The sequence below is a fragment of the Zootoca vivipara genome, chromosome 13 (genome assembly GCF_963506605.1).
Source record: "Zootoca vivipara chromosome 13, rZooViv1.1, whole genome shotgun sequence".
Taxonomy (NCBI): Eukaryota; Metazoa; Chordata; class Lepidosauria; order Squamata; family Lacertidae; genus Zootoca; species Zootoca vivipara.
Window position 1 is genome coordinate 45659093 of NC_083288.1, and position 16597 is coordinate 45675689.

Consider the following 16597-nt stretch of genomic DNA (forward strand, 5'->3'; position numbering starts at 1 on the left):
GGTGAATCCATGTCCTTCCAGATGTTGCTGGACTTCAGCTCTCATCATGATAGTCTGGGACTGATGGGTCTAGAGGGGTTGGGAGCTGGGGGGGACTGTCAAACAGCGGTTCCGCTCCTTCCTCCTGGGCCATGTTCAGAAAGTGGTGGTGGGGGATGAGTGTTCAGACCCCTGGGCTCTCACTTGTGGGGTGCCTCAGGGCTCTGTCCCCTCCCCCATGCTTTTTAACATCTACATGCAGCCGCTGGGAGAGATCATCAGGGGGTTTGGGCTGTTTGTTCATCAGTATGCAGATGACACCCAACTCTATCTCTCTTTTAAATCAAAACCAGTGAAGGCGGTGAAGGTCCTGTGTGAGTGCCTGGAGGCGGTTGGAGGATGGATGGCGGCTAACAGATTGAGGTTGAATCCTGACAAGACAGAAGTACTGTTCATGGGGGACAGGAGGTGGGCAGGTGTGGAGGATTCCCTGGTCCTGAATGGGGTAACTGTGCCCCTGAAGGACCAGGTGTGCAGCCTGGGAGTCATTCTGGACTCACAGCTGTCCATGGAGGCGCAGGTCAATTCTGTGTCCGGGGCAGCTGTTTATCAGCTCCATCTGGTACGCAGGCTGAGACCCTACCTGCCTGCAGACTGTATCGCCGGAGTGGTACATGCTCTGGTTATCTCCCACTTGGACTGTGCAATGCGCTCTACGTGGGGCTACCTTTGAAGGTGACCTGGAAACTACAACTAATCCAGAATGCGGCAGTTAGACTGGTGACTGGGAGCGGCCGCCAAGACCACATAACACCGGTCTTGAAAGATCTACATTGGCTCCCAGTACGTTTCTGACTGCTCAAAGTGTTAGTGCTGACCTTTAAAGCCCTAAACGGCCTCGGTCCAGTATACCTGAAGGAGCGTCTCCACCCCCATTGTTCTGCCCGGACACTGAGGTCCAGTACCGAAGGCCTTCTGGCGGTTCCCTCATTGCGAGAAGCCAAGTTGCAGGGAACCAGGCAGAGGGCCTTCTCGGTGGTGGCGCCTGCCCTGTGGAACGCCCTCCCATCAGATGTCAAAAAGAAAAACAGCTACCAGATTTTTAGAAGACATCTGAAGGCAGCCCTGTTTAGGGAGGCTTTTTATGTTTAATAGATTATGGAAGTTGGAATCCAATACTGGGAGGTCTAGATGTTTCTCATCCCTTCATGGCTTTCCAATTTCACAGACATAATCTAATTATCAAAGGAAGGGCTTCGGGTAGGGATAACCATGAGATGTAAATGCTTGTCACAATTTATGATGGTCATTTTTTAATAATAAAATAATCCTCAATTATTTGATAAGGAAACATATTTTCTTCTCCAAAGCAAAGGTATCAGACTGTGCTATTTTGCCACTAGGAAAGAGTAGGTGAGAGTTTCAGATGTATTGGGAAGTACCAAGACTTTTAGGTTTTGAGTTTCATTCTAAGTGCAGAAATATGAAACTGAGAAGCAGAACTAATGATGGATGTTTGAAACAGTTGTAGCTGTGCCAGGTGTGAGAAGGGCAGAGATAGAATGTTAGGTATAGGATGGGGACATTTCATGGTCCTCATTCTTTAATAATTAGAGCATAATGTTTAACTCATTTATCCTCCCAGTGTCATGGCTTCATCCACTTAACAAACACAGGAATCTCTCTCTTTCTTAATGTATACCAGTATATATAGACATTATGTATGGAGTATGTAGGCAAGAGAGGGAAGCAGAATTCAATAAATGCACACAACTGATAAATCACCTCTTCAGTGTACACAAATCTTCGCAATCCTATAACTTGTTTTTCCTAACTTCAGCTCTACAGAATCCTATTCCAATTTTCACTGCGGGTGAACTACCGTAATTTTGACAGATCGTTGGCCCAGTGTCACTGTTCAAATCTCACTTTAATCCAAGGTATCTCTGAAATCTTTCATTCTTCATCTCACGCTACCTCTTCATTCCTCATCTCTTTGCGGGGTCTGGCGGAGTCCCCCAAAACCGCAGGCAGCCCCCGAGCGGAATAACAACACCAGACAACGTTCTATGGGATTAAAATTGACCACAACTTTATTAAGATTCAGATGTAGGGAGACCTTGGCTCAGGCATTGGGCGTTTATGCTTCCCAGCCCCCAGCCAGGGATCTGGGTAATTTCAGGGTCATCCAGCTTATGTGGGGGTTGGGCTAGCTCTGGAGAACATATGTTCAAGCAGATAGCCCGGCCCCCCTTTTCGCCGCTGCTGGAGGGGTAGGGCAATGATGACCTCTGGGCATATGGTCAATGCCTCCCCCTTAGAACCCTTTAACAGGAACCCTGGTATCGCTGCCACAATGGGGGCGGGGGGTCACCTCTCCCACGCCCCCCCCATTTTGGTAAATGACTAAAGGATTCTGCCCAAAGCCTGCAACCGCCAAAGTTGTGACGAATTGCTATGGGAAAGGCGAAACCTGCCAATGCAGGGAAATTCCTTTCCGGCCCTTCAACAGCGGCCTTGTTATAGCAGCGCCTGCGTGCGTGTTCGCCTGCAGAAGAAAAAGGTTAACCTGTAATGTAAGCATTAATTTTGGGAGTGGAGGGTGGGAAAGTTCTGGAGCTGTCAGCTGCTTCCCAGGTATGTTTATCCTTCTGCTGTGTGCACTGTATGATTACCTACTCCTACCTGGCCAACCCCCCTGGCAACACCTCCCCCAGCTGGATTGGATGGCTGGCTGTGTGGGCGGAGACCACAGGTATCCAGCCCGGGAAGGTGGTGCCAGCCTCCGAGCTGCCGAGGGCTGTCCTAGGGATTCCAGGGGGCTGCGCGCGACCGCGCAAAATGTGCACCCCTTTTATATGGGGAACGGTCATTGTGTGCTGAGATTTACCCAGGAAGTATTTCATTAACCATAGATAACTCTTACATCTGAACCAATAAACTATCATTGCAAGATTCGGAATAAGGTAAGATCTAAAACTATGGCTTAGAATTGGTTTAAATCTTGGTTTGCCCTGATCCTCGTAAACCTAGTCGCTTGGTTCATATGTAACTGGAGACTATGGTTAATGGAAGACTTCCAGGATTAATCCAGCACCCTAAGAATATGGAGAGAAAGGGCATAAAGCTTGCACATATTTCAGTTCAATAAAATGAGTTATATATGTCTGAACTGGATCATTAAGTGTGATAAAGACACCACAGAATACATGAAGGGCAGCTCATTAATAAAAGTGTTTGTATGTTTAAAGTAAAATGGATATACACATGTACCCAGACAACAGTGAGAATGGAGGCAAATATTTCGTCCAATCATCAACATTATTTTATTTCATTGCATATTAATCCCACCTGCCAAGGTAATTTGAGCGACAGCCTTCTCTTCTCCACCAAGTCTGGTAGGATTTACAAACACTGTTCTTTGGGGGTTCCAGACTTACTTGTTATGTGGTCAAAGATGCTCATAATTTATGAAGTACAAAGGTCTTCCTTCCTAATGCTTTTTGTAAAGCATATTTGATTTCATTGTTCCTGATGCTGTATATGAAAGGGCTCAGCACTGGGGCAACTATCATGTTCAGTACAGACACGGCTTTCACCACCTTAGAATCATAGAGTTGAATGCATTCTATGTGGAGCTGCCCTTGAAGACTGTCTGGAAGCTGTAGCTGGGGCAGAATGCTTCTGTTGGGGCTCTTCAGAAGAATGGGACAATTTATCACAAGTCCTTCAAGCAGTACACTTCTATGTGCTACTGGGCCTGATTAAAAGTTTCAAGACTAGAGTTCAGAGCCCCAAATGGCTCAGGGCCCAAGTTCTCAGTCATTGATGTACAAAGCCCTTAACAAGTTGGATCCAGGATAGCTTTAGGACCACCTAGAATCATAGAATCATAGAGTTGGAAGAGACCACAAGGGCCATCCAGTCCAACCCCCTGCCAAGCAGGAAACACCATCAAAGCATTCTTGACATATGGCTGTCAAGGCTCTGCTTAAAGATCTCCAAAGAAGGAGACTCCACCACACTCCTTGGCAGTAAATTCCACTGTCGAACAGCTCTTACTGTCAGGAAGTTCTTCCTAATGTTTAGGTGGAATCTTCTTTCTTGTAGCTGGAATCCATTGCTCCGTGTCCGCTTCTCTGGAGCAGCAGAAAACACTTCACCCTCTTCTATATGAAATCCTTTTATATATTTGAACATGGCTATCATATCACCCACCCCCCAACCTTCTCTTCTCCAGGCTAAACATACCCAGCTCCCTAAGCCGTTTCTCATAAGACATTGTTTCCAGGCCTTTGACCATTTTGGTTGCCCTCTTCTGGACACGTTCCAACTTGTCAGTATCCTTCTTGAACTGTGGTGCCCAGAACTGGACACAGTACTCCAGGTGAGGTCTGACCAGAGCAGAATACAATGGTACTATTACTTCCCTAGATCTAGATGCTATACTCCTGTTGTTGCAACCCAGAATTGCATTGGCTTTTTTAGCTGCTGCATCACACTGTTGACTCATGTCAAGTTTGTGGTCTACCAAGACTCCTAGATCCTTTTCACATGTACTGCTCTCAAGCCAGTTGTCACCCATCCTGCATTTGTGCCTTTCATTTTTCTTGCCCAAGTGTAGTACTTTACATTTCTGTTAAAATTCGTCTTGTTTGCTTTGGCCCAGTTGTCTAATCTGTTAAGGTCATTTTGAAGTGTGATCCTGTCCTCTGGGGTATTAGCCTGTCTTCCCCGAGCCCCGTCCGATGCTCCCGGGTGTCCGTGGCGTGGTGGCGGCGGGGAGATCCTTATTCTCCACTTCTCTCCCCCCCCCCGCCGCCTCGCACACAGCTGACACCGGCTCACAGTTTCCCATAGGAATGCATTGAAACTTAATCAATGCGTTCCTATGGGCTCCGGGGGACTGGTGGCGGCAGCGGCGCTTGCTCTCTTGGCTCGGGGAAGGCAGGCAGGCCAAGAGAGCCAAGAGAGCAAGCGCCGCTGCCGCCGCCAGTCCCCTGGAGCCCATAGGAACACATTGATTAAGTTTCAATGCATTCCTATGGGAAACCACAACTCGCAAGACGAATTTTTCGTAGGATGAATTGAGTCCTGGAACGAATTAAATTCATCTTGTGAGGTACCACTGTATCTGACCTAGATGGACCAAGAGTCCGATTCAAAGAAGGCCACTTAATCAGCTATCTCTTGCCATTATCTGGTAAGAGGGGACATAAGAAGGTAGATTACTCTTTCTATATCCATCCATCCATCCATCCATCCATCTCCTCTAATCATCACTAAACTGATTGGCAATGGCACCATTTCAGAATAGAATCAGAACTGTGGTAAACTTGGATTCAGAGAAGCATAGGGTAAAATTACAGGGGATGATGATGATGATGATATCTTTATATGCTGCCCATCTGACTGGGTTGCTGGGATGCAGGTCCCTGTGAGCACTGAGTTAGACTGCAGTCCTTTCCAACCCAAGTCAACACTTAGAACTTAGAAACTGCGAATGTCTTCCTTCCCAAGGCTTTTCGTAAAGCATCTTTGACTTCATTATTCCTGATTGTGTACAGACACAGCTCTGACCACACCAAAAGAAGAGCCCTTGACAGAAGGTCTCAAGTAGATGAAAAGGACTGCCCCATACAAGATGCTGACCAGAGTCAAATGGGAGGCACAGGTGGAGAAAGCCTTCCGCTGTCCCCTGGTTGAAGTGATACGGAGGATCGTGGAGATGATGAAGATGTAAATTACAAGCGTCAAAAGCAGAGAGCTCAGGATCACCGCCACAGTCACCACAAAGACAAGGGCTTCAATGACTTGTGTGTGCCCCCCCCCCGGGCGATCTTTAGCATAGCTCCTACATCACAGAAAAAATGATGTACAATGTTGGAGCTACAGAAAGGAAGCCTCACAACTTTCCACACCTGGAGAATAATTGAGAAAAAGCCTGCAAGCCAGGCAGCCAGTGCAAGCTTAAGGCAGACCTGGGAGGGCATAAGGGTGGGGTACCTCAATGGATGGCAGATGGCTAAGTATCTATCAAAGGACATGATAGCAAGAATGAAAAAACTCTGTGACACCAAAGAGGAAGTAGAAGAACAACTGTGTCATGCAACAGTAGAAGCAGATCGTGTTCTTTGCCGACAGGAAGTTGACTAGCATCTTCGGCATAAACAGAGTTCAGCAGTGGAATTTGCTACCAAGGAGTGTAGTGGAGTCTCCTTCTTTGGAGGTCTTTAAGCAGAGGCGTGACAGGCATATGTCAAGAATGCTTTGATGGTGTTTCCTGCTTGGCAGGGGGTTGGACTGGATGGCCCTTGTGGTCTCTTCCAGCTCTATGATTCTATGATTCTATACTCAGTGGCCACAGAATTCTGAGCGTCCAGTGTGTGTGTGTGTGTGTGTGTGTGTGTGTGTGTGTGTGTGTGGGAGGGAGGGAGAGAATACATTTTGGAGGATCATGGGATGGTGTATTTCAGAAGAGAGCATGGCCGACTTTCTGGAACTCTGAATTCTGCAATATTCTGCAATATTCTGCTGCAGGTCTCATTTGTAATACAATGATTTCACTTTAAAAGGCTACCTTCCCAATATGCCTAATCCAGTCCATTACAGATTGAGCAGTCTGTGGCTTCAACATTTATCATGTTAATAGGCAAGGAACCATTAACTTGGCTTTAGATGTTGTAATAATATGGAATATGGAATTAAGCCTGCTATGCCTTTAACATTTTTAAGGGTGATGAAGAAGTCCTAAGAAGCTTGCTGGATATGACCAGTGGCCCATCTAGTACAGCATCTGGTTCTTACAGTAGCCAATCAGATGCCATGGGGTAGACCAGAAGCAGGACCTGAGTGCAACAGCTAGTTAAGAAAAAAGTGCTTAATTCAAAAGCAAATTATTTTTTAGTTAGGTGAATTCAAAATCATTTGTAATGCAGAATATTGATTTCCCTTATGGGAAATTACAGGGTTTATCATTAGAGAGCGGATCCAAAAAAAACATTACGTAGAAGATCCATAGCTAGCTCCTCATTTGCACCGTATAATTTGTGGGAAAGTTTTTAAACAGTGCATATAAATTTAAACACATATACATACACCAAATTGCAGACACAACATTGTGCATCTTGATGTTTCAACACATGCTTTGCAGGTCTAGGGAGCAATAATCTCTAGGTAATCTTTAGCAGGGCTGGTAGATAGAGACAGGAGATCAATCGGAACAGATATAGCTATGTAGCTGACACTAAGGGAAAGGACAGGATAGCATCGCAGCTGGATAAAACTCCAAGACTTCTGAAGAAGAAATTCCATAGGATTTCATTTCAGTAGGATGATACATTTGGAATATGACTGGCAAAAACATGTAATTGGCTATCTGATTGTTGGCCTGAACATGCACTATTGGCACGTTTGTGATGGATCAAATAGCTATAATGTGAGTATATAATCCACCACCCACCTTTTTTTTTTTTTTTTAGAAAATATGCTTTGTAGTTTTAAAGCAAATACTCATTGGTTTTCAGCCATGCGTTCATTTCCTGCGGAAGCACCCTCTTGCCTTGCTTTGTATCATTTCTCAGATTCTCCAAACCTAGACCTGTAAACAGCACTTATTTGAAATGTTTATTCTGCTAAAATAATCTGCATTCTGGCAAAAACAACACCAAACCTCTCCCTCTCTTCTCACTTCCCCACTGACTTCATCTGTGGTTTATTTTCAAAATTGTGTTGTTCGAAGCAGAAAGTAGATAACTTTTTTTGTGTTTTACTGGGGGCTTCTTGTCTCACTCCACCACCCGTTATGAGAACTCTTGCCACTTTGTATTCAGGGGAATATTAGAGGTACAATATAGCTATAGTGGTTAATATATGTAGAAACTTGTATGCGTGCCCAGCTGGATCTCACCAAAGGCTCATTGAATCCAGCATCCTCTCCTCATAGTGACCCACCAGATGCCCCTTATAGGAAGCCCACAAGTGTGATCTGAGTGCAACAGCAGCACTCTCCCCACCTGTGATTCCCAGCAAGTGTCAGGCTTCAGGGGATCGGCTCCACCCCCCCCTTTGACAGTAGATAAACAGAACAAAGGAAAAGGAGTCTTCTCACCAGTTTGAAACTTTAATGATCACAGCGAGAGAGAAAAGTATCCATTTCCTAGGAATGGTGGTGCTCCCAATTAAGGGCTTCACTCACTTCCTCCCTAGTCACCCACATCACTATTGCGTCTTGTAACCTGAGCTTTTTGTGCTTTCTGTGCAGCCACTTTATCTGCTCTTCTTGACCTTGGGTTGAGCAGATGGATGCTTCCCAGAGACAGTGAATCTCTCTCTCTCTCCCAGTGATTCTTCTCCATCCAGTATTTCCCAGCTTCTGCCTTCTGAACTATGTCCCTCTGCAAACCATTGGTCCAAATCTATACTGTCCTCATACTCCTGGGAAGATTCAAGATCTTCATCAGGAGCGGGGGGAGGGGGAGGCTCCCACCATTCCTCCTCACTGCAGGGTCCCTGACAGCAAGTGGCATTCAGAGGCACAGTGCCTCCAACACTAGAAGAGGAATACAGCCAGTGCAGCTAGTAGCTATTAACTAATGCATGTAAATGGTACTTTTAAAACAAGAGAGGACCACCTGCAACTCTCCAGGTGTTGCTGGTCTTCAGGTCACATCAGCCCCCAATCAGCATGGCTTATGATCAGAGATGATGGGAAATGTAGTCCAGCAACATTTGAAGGGCCATTGGTTCCCCACTCCTGAGACATATAAGTGCCTAAATTTAAAATGTTTTCAAGAGCTACATTGTTCATTTATTTTAAATATTCCATGGTTGCCCTTTCAAGGCCAAAGCTCCCACAAGGCAGTCCGTAAGAAAAATGGAGGTTGGTAAAAACATAATTCCAATGGCATACAGTGGTTTTAAATGAGCAGTTAAGTTAAAACATTGTACAGGCGGGCCAGAACCACACTCATATAAAATAAATGTAAGATCAATGGGAAGGATCATGTTAAATAATAATAATAATACCGTAATAATAATAATAATAATAATAATAATAATAATAATAATAATAAATTATTTATACCCCGCCCATCTGGCTGGGTTTCCCCAGCCACTCTGGGCGGCTTCCAACAGAAATATTAAAATACAGTAATTTCTTAAAGATTAAAAACTTCCCTAAGCAGGGCTGCCTTCAGGTGTCCTCTAAAAGTCTGGTAGTTATTTTTCTTTTTGACATCTGGTGGGAGGGCGTTCCACAGGGCGGGTGCCACTACTGAGAAGGCCCTCTGCCTGGTTCCCTGCAACTTGGCTTCTCGAAACGAGGGAACTGCCAGAAGGCCCTTGGCACTGGACCTCAGTGTCTGGGCAGAATGATGGAGGTGGAGACGCTCCTTCAGGTATACTGGACCGAGGCCATTTAGGGCTTTAAAAGTCAATGTGTTAAAAGAAAGAAAGAAAAACAGCAATGAAAGTAATTAAAAGCATGCAGCATTGCATCTCAACTGAAAGGAGAAGTCTAAAATGGGGTTTCATAGCCCATTCTGAAGCCAGCACAGATGTATCTCCCTTGGGTGGAATTTCCGCAGACGTGACTTGAGAACAAAGCCAAAAAAATCCTGGATCCAAGTTTGGATTCAGTTAAGCTCTATAAATGCAAACTGAATCAAATTCATTCTCCATTCTTAATGCCAGTTTTTCCTTCCAATAAACTAGGTCTATCTTATTGCCTCTGCTGAAATGCTGTCACCTGGCAGCAGGCATTCCTATCAGGCTACTGGACCTATTTCTATCCCAGTAACTTTAAAAACAGGTCTCTGCCCTTGCTTCTGCACTCCTCGCTCCTTATCCCCATTTCTTTGTGTATCATGAATTTTAGATTGTGTGAAGAAATAGACTATCTTCCTCCTGATCTTGTGTGAACCTGCGGGAGCCTCTTTTAATGTTTTTATTTTGCTGAAGGGTGGAATAGACATGCTTTAGCTAAACCCATTAAAATAACAAGGGGGTATGGGAAATTCACTGAAATAAGGGGAGAAAATGTATTCTGCTCTCTGTTTTGGTGCAGGATGAATTGAATATCCAAATAGTATTTTTTAAAGCTTCCATCACCTCTCTCTTGGTGAGCCCAGTTATGGATCTGACCAACTGCACAAGAGTGTCTGAGTTCATCTTGCTTGGATTCCCACATATTTGGGGAATGAACATCACCTTGTTCCTCGTGGTCCTCCTGCTCTACATTTTGTCAATTGCAGGGAATGGTCTCATTATTGTCATGGTGAGAGTGGACCGTCGGCTCCAGAAGCCTATGTACTTCTTCCTTAGCAACCTCTCTTTCCTGGAGATGTGGTACACCACTGCCGTTGTTCCCATGATGTTGACCAACCTCCTGTCGGCAAAGACCACCATCTGCTTCTACTGTTGCATGGCCCAGTCCTACTTCCACTTCCTCTTTGGCATCACCGAGTTTTACATCCTCACGGTCATGTCTTTTGACAGGTACTTAGCCATCTGCCAGCCGCTCAGGTACACCGCCATCATGACCTCCAACGTCTGCCTTCAACTTTCACTGGTCACATGGCTTGGGGGCTTCTGCACCATCCTTTTGCAGACAGTGCTGGTCGTGAGGCTTCCCTCCTGCGGCTCCAATGTTGTCCACCATTTCTATTGCGACATTGGGCCCATGTTGAAGATCGCTGGTGGAGACACACATCTTATTGAAGCCCTCGGCTTCCTGATCGCTGTGGCTGTGATCCTGGGCTCCCTGATGCTAACGGTGGTATCTTACATCTTCATCATCTCCACGATTCTGCGCATCCCATCAACCAGCGGACAACGGAGGGCCTTCTCCACCTGTGCCTCCCACCTGACTGTGGTCAGCATCCTGTATGGGGCCGTCCTTTTTATCTACTTAAGACCTTCTGCCAAACACTCGTCTTTCAGCCTCAACAAAGCCATCTCTGTGCTGAACACTGTGATCACTCCGGTGCTAAATCCTTTCATATACACAATCAGGAACAATGAAGTCAAGGAGGCTTTACGGAAAGCCTTAGGAAAGAAGGCGCAGAATCCACTTATACTGTGATCATAGTTTTTCAAGGAAGGACTATATTGCTAATGATTTTCTGACTCCTGCAGTGGAAATGCATGGCGAAAGTGATACTAACAGTGCAACCCTGAAGGATTGATACCAACCAGTGTGGACAATTTGGATTGGAGCACTGTTGTGACCCCAGTATAAAGCAGCTTCATATGCTCCTGTGAGTAGTACTTGTCAGGAGGTCCTACACATGAGTAGGAATCCGGCAGAGACACGTGCCCAGCTGGCATGTTCTCTCCCTCCTGGTCAGTCGTTCGGGAGACTCAAAGTCTTTCTCCATCCCGAACATCACAGTGACACTTCAGGAACAGCAGAGTATGGGCAGTCAGCGTAACAGACTCATTTTGGCTAAACTACTTTATTTACATATAATACACTCGAAGCATTCCGTCTCAGCTCCTTCCTCATCAGCATCGAACAAGAAGGAGAAAGAACAAAAGGACAAATGTCCTACATCACAGAAACACAGTAATAAAAACATCCTGTCTCCATCACTTCCCACAATGTGGAATGGAAACATATGCCGTCATGTGATAAAAAACAATCCCATGACTGCAACACAGGGAATGAATCCTAACAGTACTCAATTCTGAAATACAGGAGCTTATAATCACAGTCACTCATAGCCACACATCCCCATGGAGAATCCAAAAATGCAGGCAGCTTTGCTGATCTTATAGTGAGCTGACAATTGATGGTACAGTGGTACCTCGGGTTAAGAACTTAATTCGCTCTGGAGGTCCGTTCTTAACCTGAAACTGTTCTTAACCTGAGGTACCACTTAAGCTAATGGGGCCTCCCACTGCCACCGTGCCGCCACCGCACAATTTCTGTTCTCATCCTGAAGCAAAGTTCTTAACCTGAGGTACTATTTCTGGGTTAGCGGAGTCTGTAACCAGAAGCGTCTGTAACCTGAAGTGTCTGTAACCCAAGGTACCACTGTATAGTGCAGGGGTTCCTAAACTAAGGCCCGGGGCCCGGATGCGGCCCAATCACCTTCTAAATCCAGCCCGCAGATGGTCCAAGAATCAGCATGTTTTTACATGAGTAGAATGTGTCCTTTTATTTAAAATGCATCTCTGGGTTATTTGTGGGGACTGCCTGGTGTTTTTACATGAGTAAAATGTGTCCTTTTATTTAAAATGCATCACTGGGTTATTTGTGGGGCGTAGGAATCAGTTCATATTTTTTTTCAAAATATAGTCCGGCCCCCCACAAGGTCTGAGGGACAGTGGACCGGCCCCCTGCTGAAAAAGTTTGCTGACCCCTGGTATAGTGGTTAGCATGGTAGACTTGAAGACTGGGATCCACAACCCTGATCATCTGTGACATTCACTAAGTGACCTTGGGGCAGTCCCTGATTGATCCTGGTCTATCTCACAGTCAGCATAAAGTGAGGTGACCCAACCCTTTTTTCTGTGCCACTCTGGTGTCAATGGACAGTGGAATACAACTACGAGCTCTATTAAAGCATCATGGGGTCCATAGACTGTCATTTCTCATGATAGTGAGGCTTGGTTTGAGCTGGAGAACAATTGCTTAATGCTCTACCAGATATTGAATGCAACAAAAGTGTCTTTTAAAATAGCCAAGCAAGTCTTTTGCTAGGTTAACTAATGAAAACAGAACTTGTTTAATAACCCTGCTCCCCACTGCCACCAAGTTCACAATACTGGCAAATATTACTCTTGTTAATCCACTCTGAGAATTGTAGTTCTGGGAAGGGCAAAAGAGTCTCCTAACAACTCTCAGCACCCTTAACAAACCACACTTCCCATGATTATTTGAGGGAAGCTATGACTGCTTAAAGTGGTATCAGGAACACCTAAGCTGTAACAATGGTTTGTATCGCTTCACAATTACATTTTGTACTCCAGAAGCTGGAAAGAAATTTTGTATACTTTTCTAAAAGATGCCTGTTGCACTTCACAAGTGTTATCCCGACACCTAGTGGCCAGACCCAAACAAAACACAAACCTTAAATTAGACGCAAGCATTATGCTATTGCTATAAGCCAGGGGTCAGCAAACTTTTTCAGCAGGGGGCCTGGACCTCAGACCTTGTGGGGGGGTTCGACTATATGTTGGAAAAAAATATATGAACGAATTCCTGTGCCCCACAAATAACCCAGAGATGCATTTTAAATAAAAGGACACACTCTATTCATGTAAAAACTCCAGGCAGGCCCCACAAATAATCCAGAGAAGCATTTTAAATAAAATGCATAATATTTTTTGAAAAAAATATATGAACGAATTCCTGTGCCCCACAAATAACCCAGAGATGCATTTTAAATAAAATGACACATTCTACTCATGTAAAAAACATGCTGATTCCTGGACTATCCGCGGACTGGATTTAGAAGGCAATTGGGCTGCATCCGGCCCTCGGGCCTTAGTTTGGGGACCCCTGCTATAAGCAATATCTCCTCCTCCTCCTCCTCCTCCTCCTCCTCCTCCTCCTCCTCCTCCTCCTCCTCCTCCTCCCAGCAGCTGCTGTTGTATTTTTTAACCACCCTTCAACACGTGATCCCAGGATGGGCTACAACAATTTAAAAATACAATATTAAAATTAGTTAAAGCAAGTTACTGTGAAGTTGGAACTAAAATCTATAATTCAGGTGTCAAAGGCAAAAGTAAATTGGATGCTATTTCAGCATACAAGCAATACATAATCAAGGTGCCAGATTCACTTCTGTAGGGAGGGTATCCCACAGATTTGGGGCTGTCACAGAGGAAATGATGATGATGATGATGATGATGATGATGATGATGATGATGATGATAATAGAGATGCAAACTAAGGTCAATTTTTAAAATTCACCACAGCGATAAAAAAAAGAGTGAATAGTTGGGCTGGTTGAAAAAATGCATTGCCACAAGAGGGCAGTAAACAATTTAATAGCACATTGGAATATAATAAGAAAAAAGTGTTGAAACACACACACACACACCCAACACTGAAGAGAGTGTTCACCAAATCGTCTTAGGAACAGAGTTCCATGATCCTGGGTGCTGTTCACATACCAGATGTGGACAGCAGCCTTGCTGAAGATTGTCAGAACAATTCATTCTTCCGCTTGCTATCTAATAATAATAATAATAATAATAATAATAATAATAATAATATTTTATTTATACTCCGCCCTTCCCGGGTTAGAAACCGGGCTCAGGGCGGCTAACAACAAATATAAGACATTGATTAAAACGACTTAAAAAACAGCTTAAAAACAGCATAAAACACAACATCAATGCATATCAATACCATAGTCAATAGTGCCACATTCATAGCATACATTTAAAGCACTTTGACAGTCACAGGGAATCCTGGGAGCTGTCCTTTGTTAAGGCATAGCTGCCAACGTGCCGCAGAAGAAAATAAGGATTTACATCTTTTGGGGCCATGCTCCCGAGAGAATCATATGACTCGCAGGAGAGTGTGTCCCCCCCATGTGCTTCTTTCAGGGTTTCTCTCCTGTGGGAGCCAGGTGACATTTTGGGAGTGCACTTCCCAAAATGTGCTTCTTTCGGAGCAGTGCTCTTGCGGCAACCAAAAAGGAACATCCCAGGATCCAATCAGAAGACAGGATGGCTTCTGTAACTCTAGGACGTCCTGCTCAAAATGGGACAGTTGAGAGGTATGGTTTAGGACACTGGAAATTGCAGCTCTGGGAAATTAGCACCATTAACAGCCTACAGTTCCCAGAATTAGACATGACTGTTAAAGTGGTATAAGAGTGCTTTAAGGGCTCATCTGCACCTACATTAACCCTGTTGCTTTTCCCCAGGGAAACTCAGTCTTTAACACTGAATCAGAATGTATGGCAGTTGGATTTTCCACGGACTGCTGTTTGTTCTTATTTAGTGCTAAAGAGCAGGTTTTCTGGGGGAAAGCAGTGGGGCAAAGGCAAAACCACTCCGACCCGTGCTTAGAAAGCATGGGACAAGTAGAAAACCACTCAGATCTGTGCTTTGCAGGCACAGGGGAAGCAGAAGTGTGGACAAGCCCGAAATGTATGGTATGGATGTGACCTCAGTTGAGAAAATGAACCCAGGAGGATCACATTGGTGGCCGACCACTTGAGAGCAGCAGAGATCACACATGGGGGAAATCAATTGCTCTCGGTTTCACCAGTCAATAATTAGAATAAGAAAATGGATTGCACTGGAAGCCACATGGGCAAATATCTAATCTTAAAATTAGACCAGCCTCTTGGGGGCAGCAAAGGCCTAGAAATTAGAGGTAGCCGTATTGTTTTCTAGTTCTTGTGTGTGAAAACCACAGGAAGTTTCATATAACCTGTTGAGCCATACTTTCCTTCACCACCACCCCAGCTGCTACTTTTGGGTTTTGTAAATGAATTGCAGGCTCTGGTTTTTTTATCCTTGATGGGGGAGAGGCTGTTGTTTGCTTGCAGCGCTGTGGGTGGTGCTGTGGCTCCATGGAAGGCAAAAAAAGTTAAGGTGAGGTTTGCAGAAAATTGGCTTTCGGCAAACAATGAGAAGAAAGTGGTTTCCCTTTTTATTGCTAAGAGAAAGGGTAAGGGGGGGAGGAATGGTGATTTTAGGATGCCTACTCCTACAAAATATAACAACAACAACAACAACAACAACAACAACAACAACAACAACTTATTTATTTATTTATTTATTTATACACCACCTGCCTGGCTGGGTTTCCCCAGCCACTCTGGGCAGCTCCCAACAGAATATTAACACACAATAAAACACCAAACATTAAAAAAACGTCCCTAAACAGGGCTGCCTTCAGGTGTCTTCTAAAAGTCAGATAGTTGTTCATTTCCACAGGGCGGGTGCCACTACCAAGAACGCTCTCTGCCTGGTTCCCTGTAACCTCACTTCTTGCAGGGAGGGAACCGCCAGAAGGCCCTCGGCGCTGGACCTCAGTGTCCTGACTAAATGATGGGGGTGGAGACGCTCCTTCAGGTATACTGGGCTGAGGCCGTTTACGGCTTTAAAGGTCAGCACCTCAACAAAAATTATTTTAAAAAAATAAATAAATAAAGGTCAGCACCAATTCTTTGAATTGTTCTTGGAAACGTACTGGGAGCCAATGGAAGTCTTTCAGGACTGGTTATAAGGTCTCGGCAGCCTCTCCCAGTATGGTTTCAGGGGGTAATTAGGAGTAGATACATTTAACTGTCTCCTTTGCAAAGTTCCCCATGCTAAAACCATTTCTCCACACCTGGGTTTCAATTATTCTGAGCTGTGAAGCTTCCAGACTAAACAATGTATACTAGAAGAGTCCTATTGGATCAGAACAACAGTCAAGCATTCTGTTCTTACACTAGCCAGACAGTTGCCCCTAGGAAGCCGTTAAGCAAACAAAGGAAGTTTTTTTTCTTCCCTGGACACACAACAAAAACATGAAGCAGCATCTTGAGAACTGATATACGTAACTCACTAAGGAGCCATAAAGAAAGGGTTTTCCAAGTAGTTAAGGAATTTTGTGGAGTTGTCCTATTTTCTGAAGGTACAGAAGGTCCTGCTTCTAATCAGC

At 44.8% G+C, this 16597-nt stretch overlaps 1 protein-coding gene and 1 pseudogene across 1 annotated transcript; one reads left to right on the forward strand and one right to left on the reverse strand.

Annotated features, from left to right (window-relative positions):
- Window positions 1-5526: 5526 nt before the first annotated feature.
- On the reverse strand, window positions 5527-6026 carry LOC118095700 (olfactory receptor 6X1-like; annotated as a pseudogene).
- Window positions 6027-10111: 4085 nt separating this feature from the next.
- On the forward strand, window positions 10112-11062 carry LOC118095699 (olfactory receptor 6X1-like). Its single transcript, XM_035136932.2, has one exon. It carries the CDS (start codon window positions 10112-10114, stop codon window positions 11060-11062), a length of 951 nt encoding a protein of 316 aa, XP_034992823.2.
- The last annotated feature ends 5535 nt before the right edge of the window (window positions 11063-16597 follow it).

What these genes read in the sequence shown, in the direction of transcription:
- LOC118095699 (XM_035136932.2), top strand. Translation starts at nt 10,112, where the DNA reads ATGGATCTGACCAACTGCACAAGAGTGTCTGAGTTCATCTTGCTTGGA.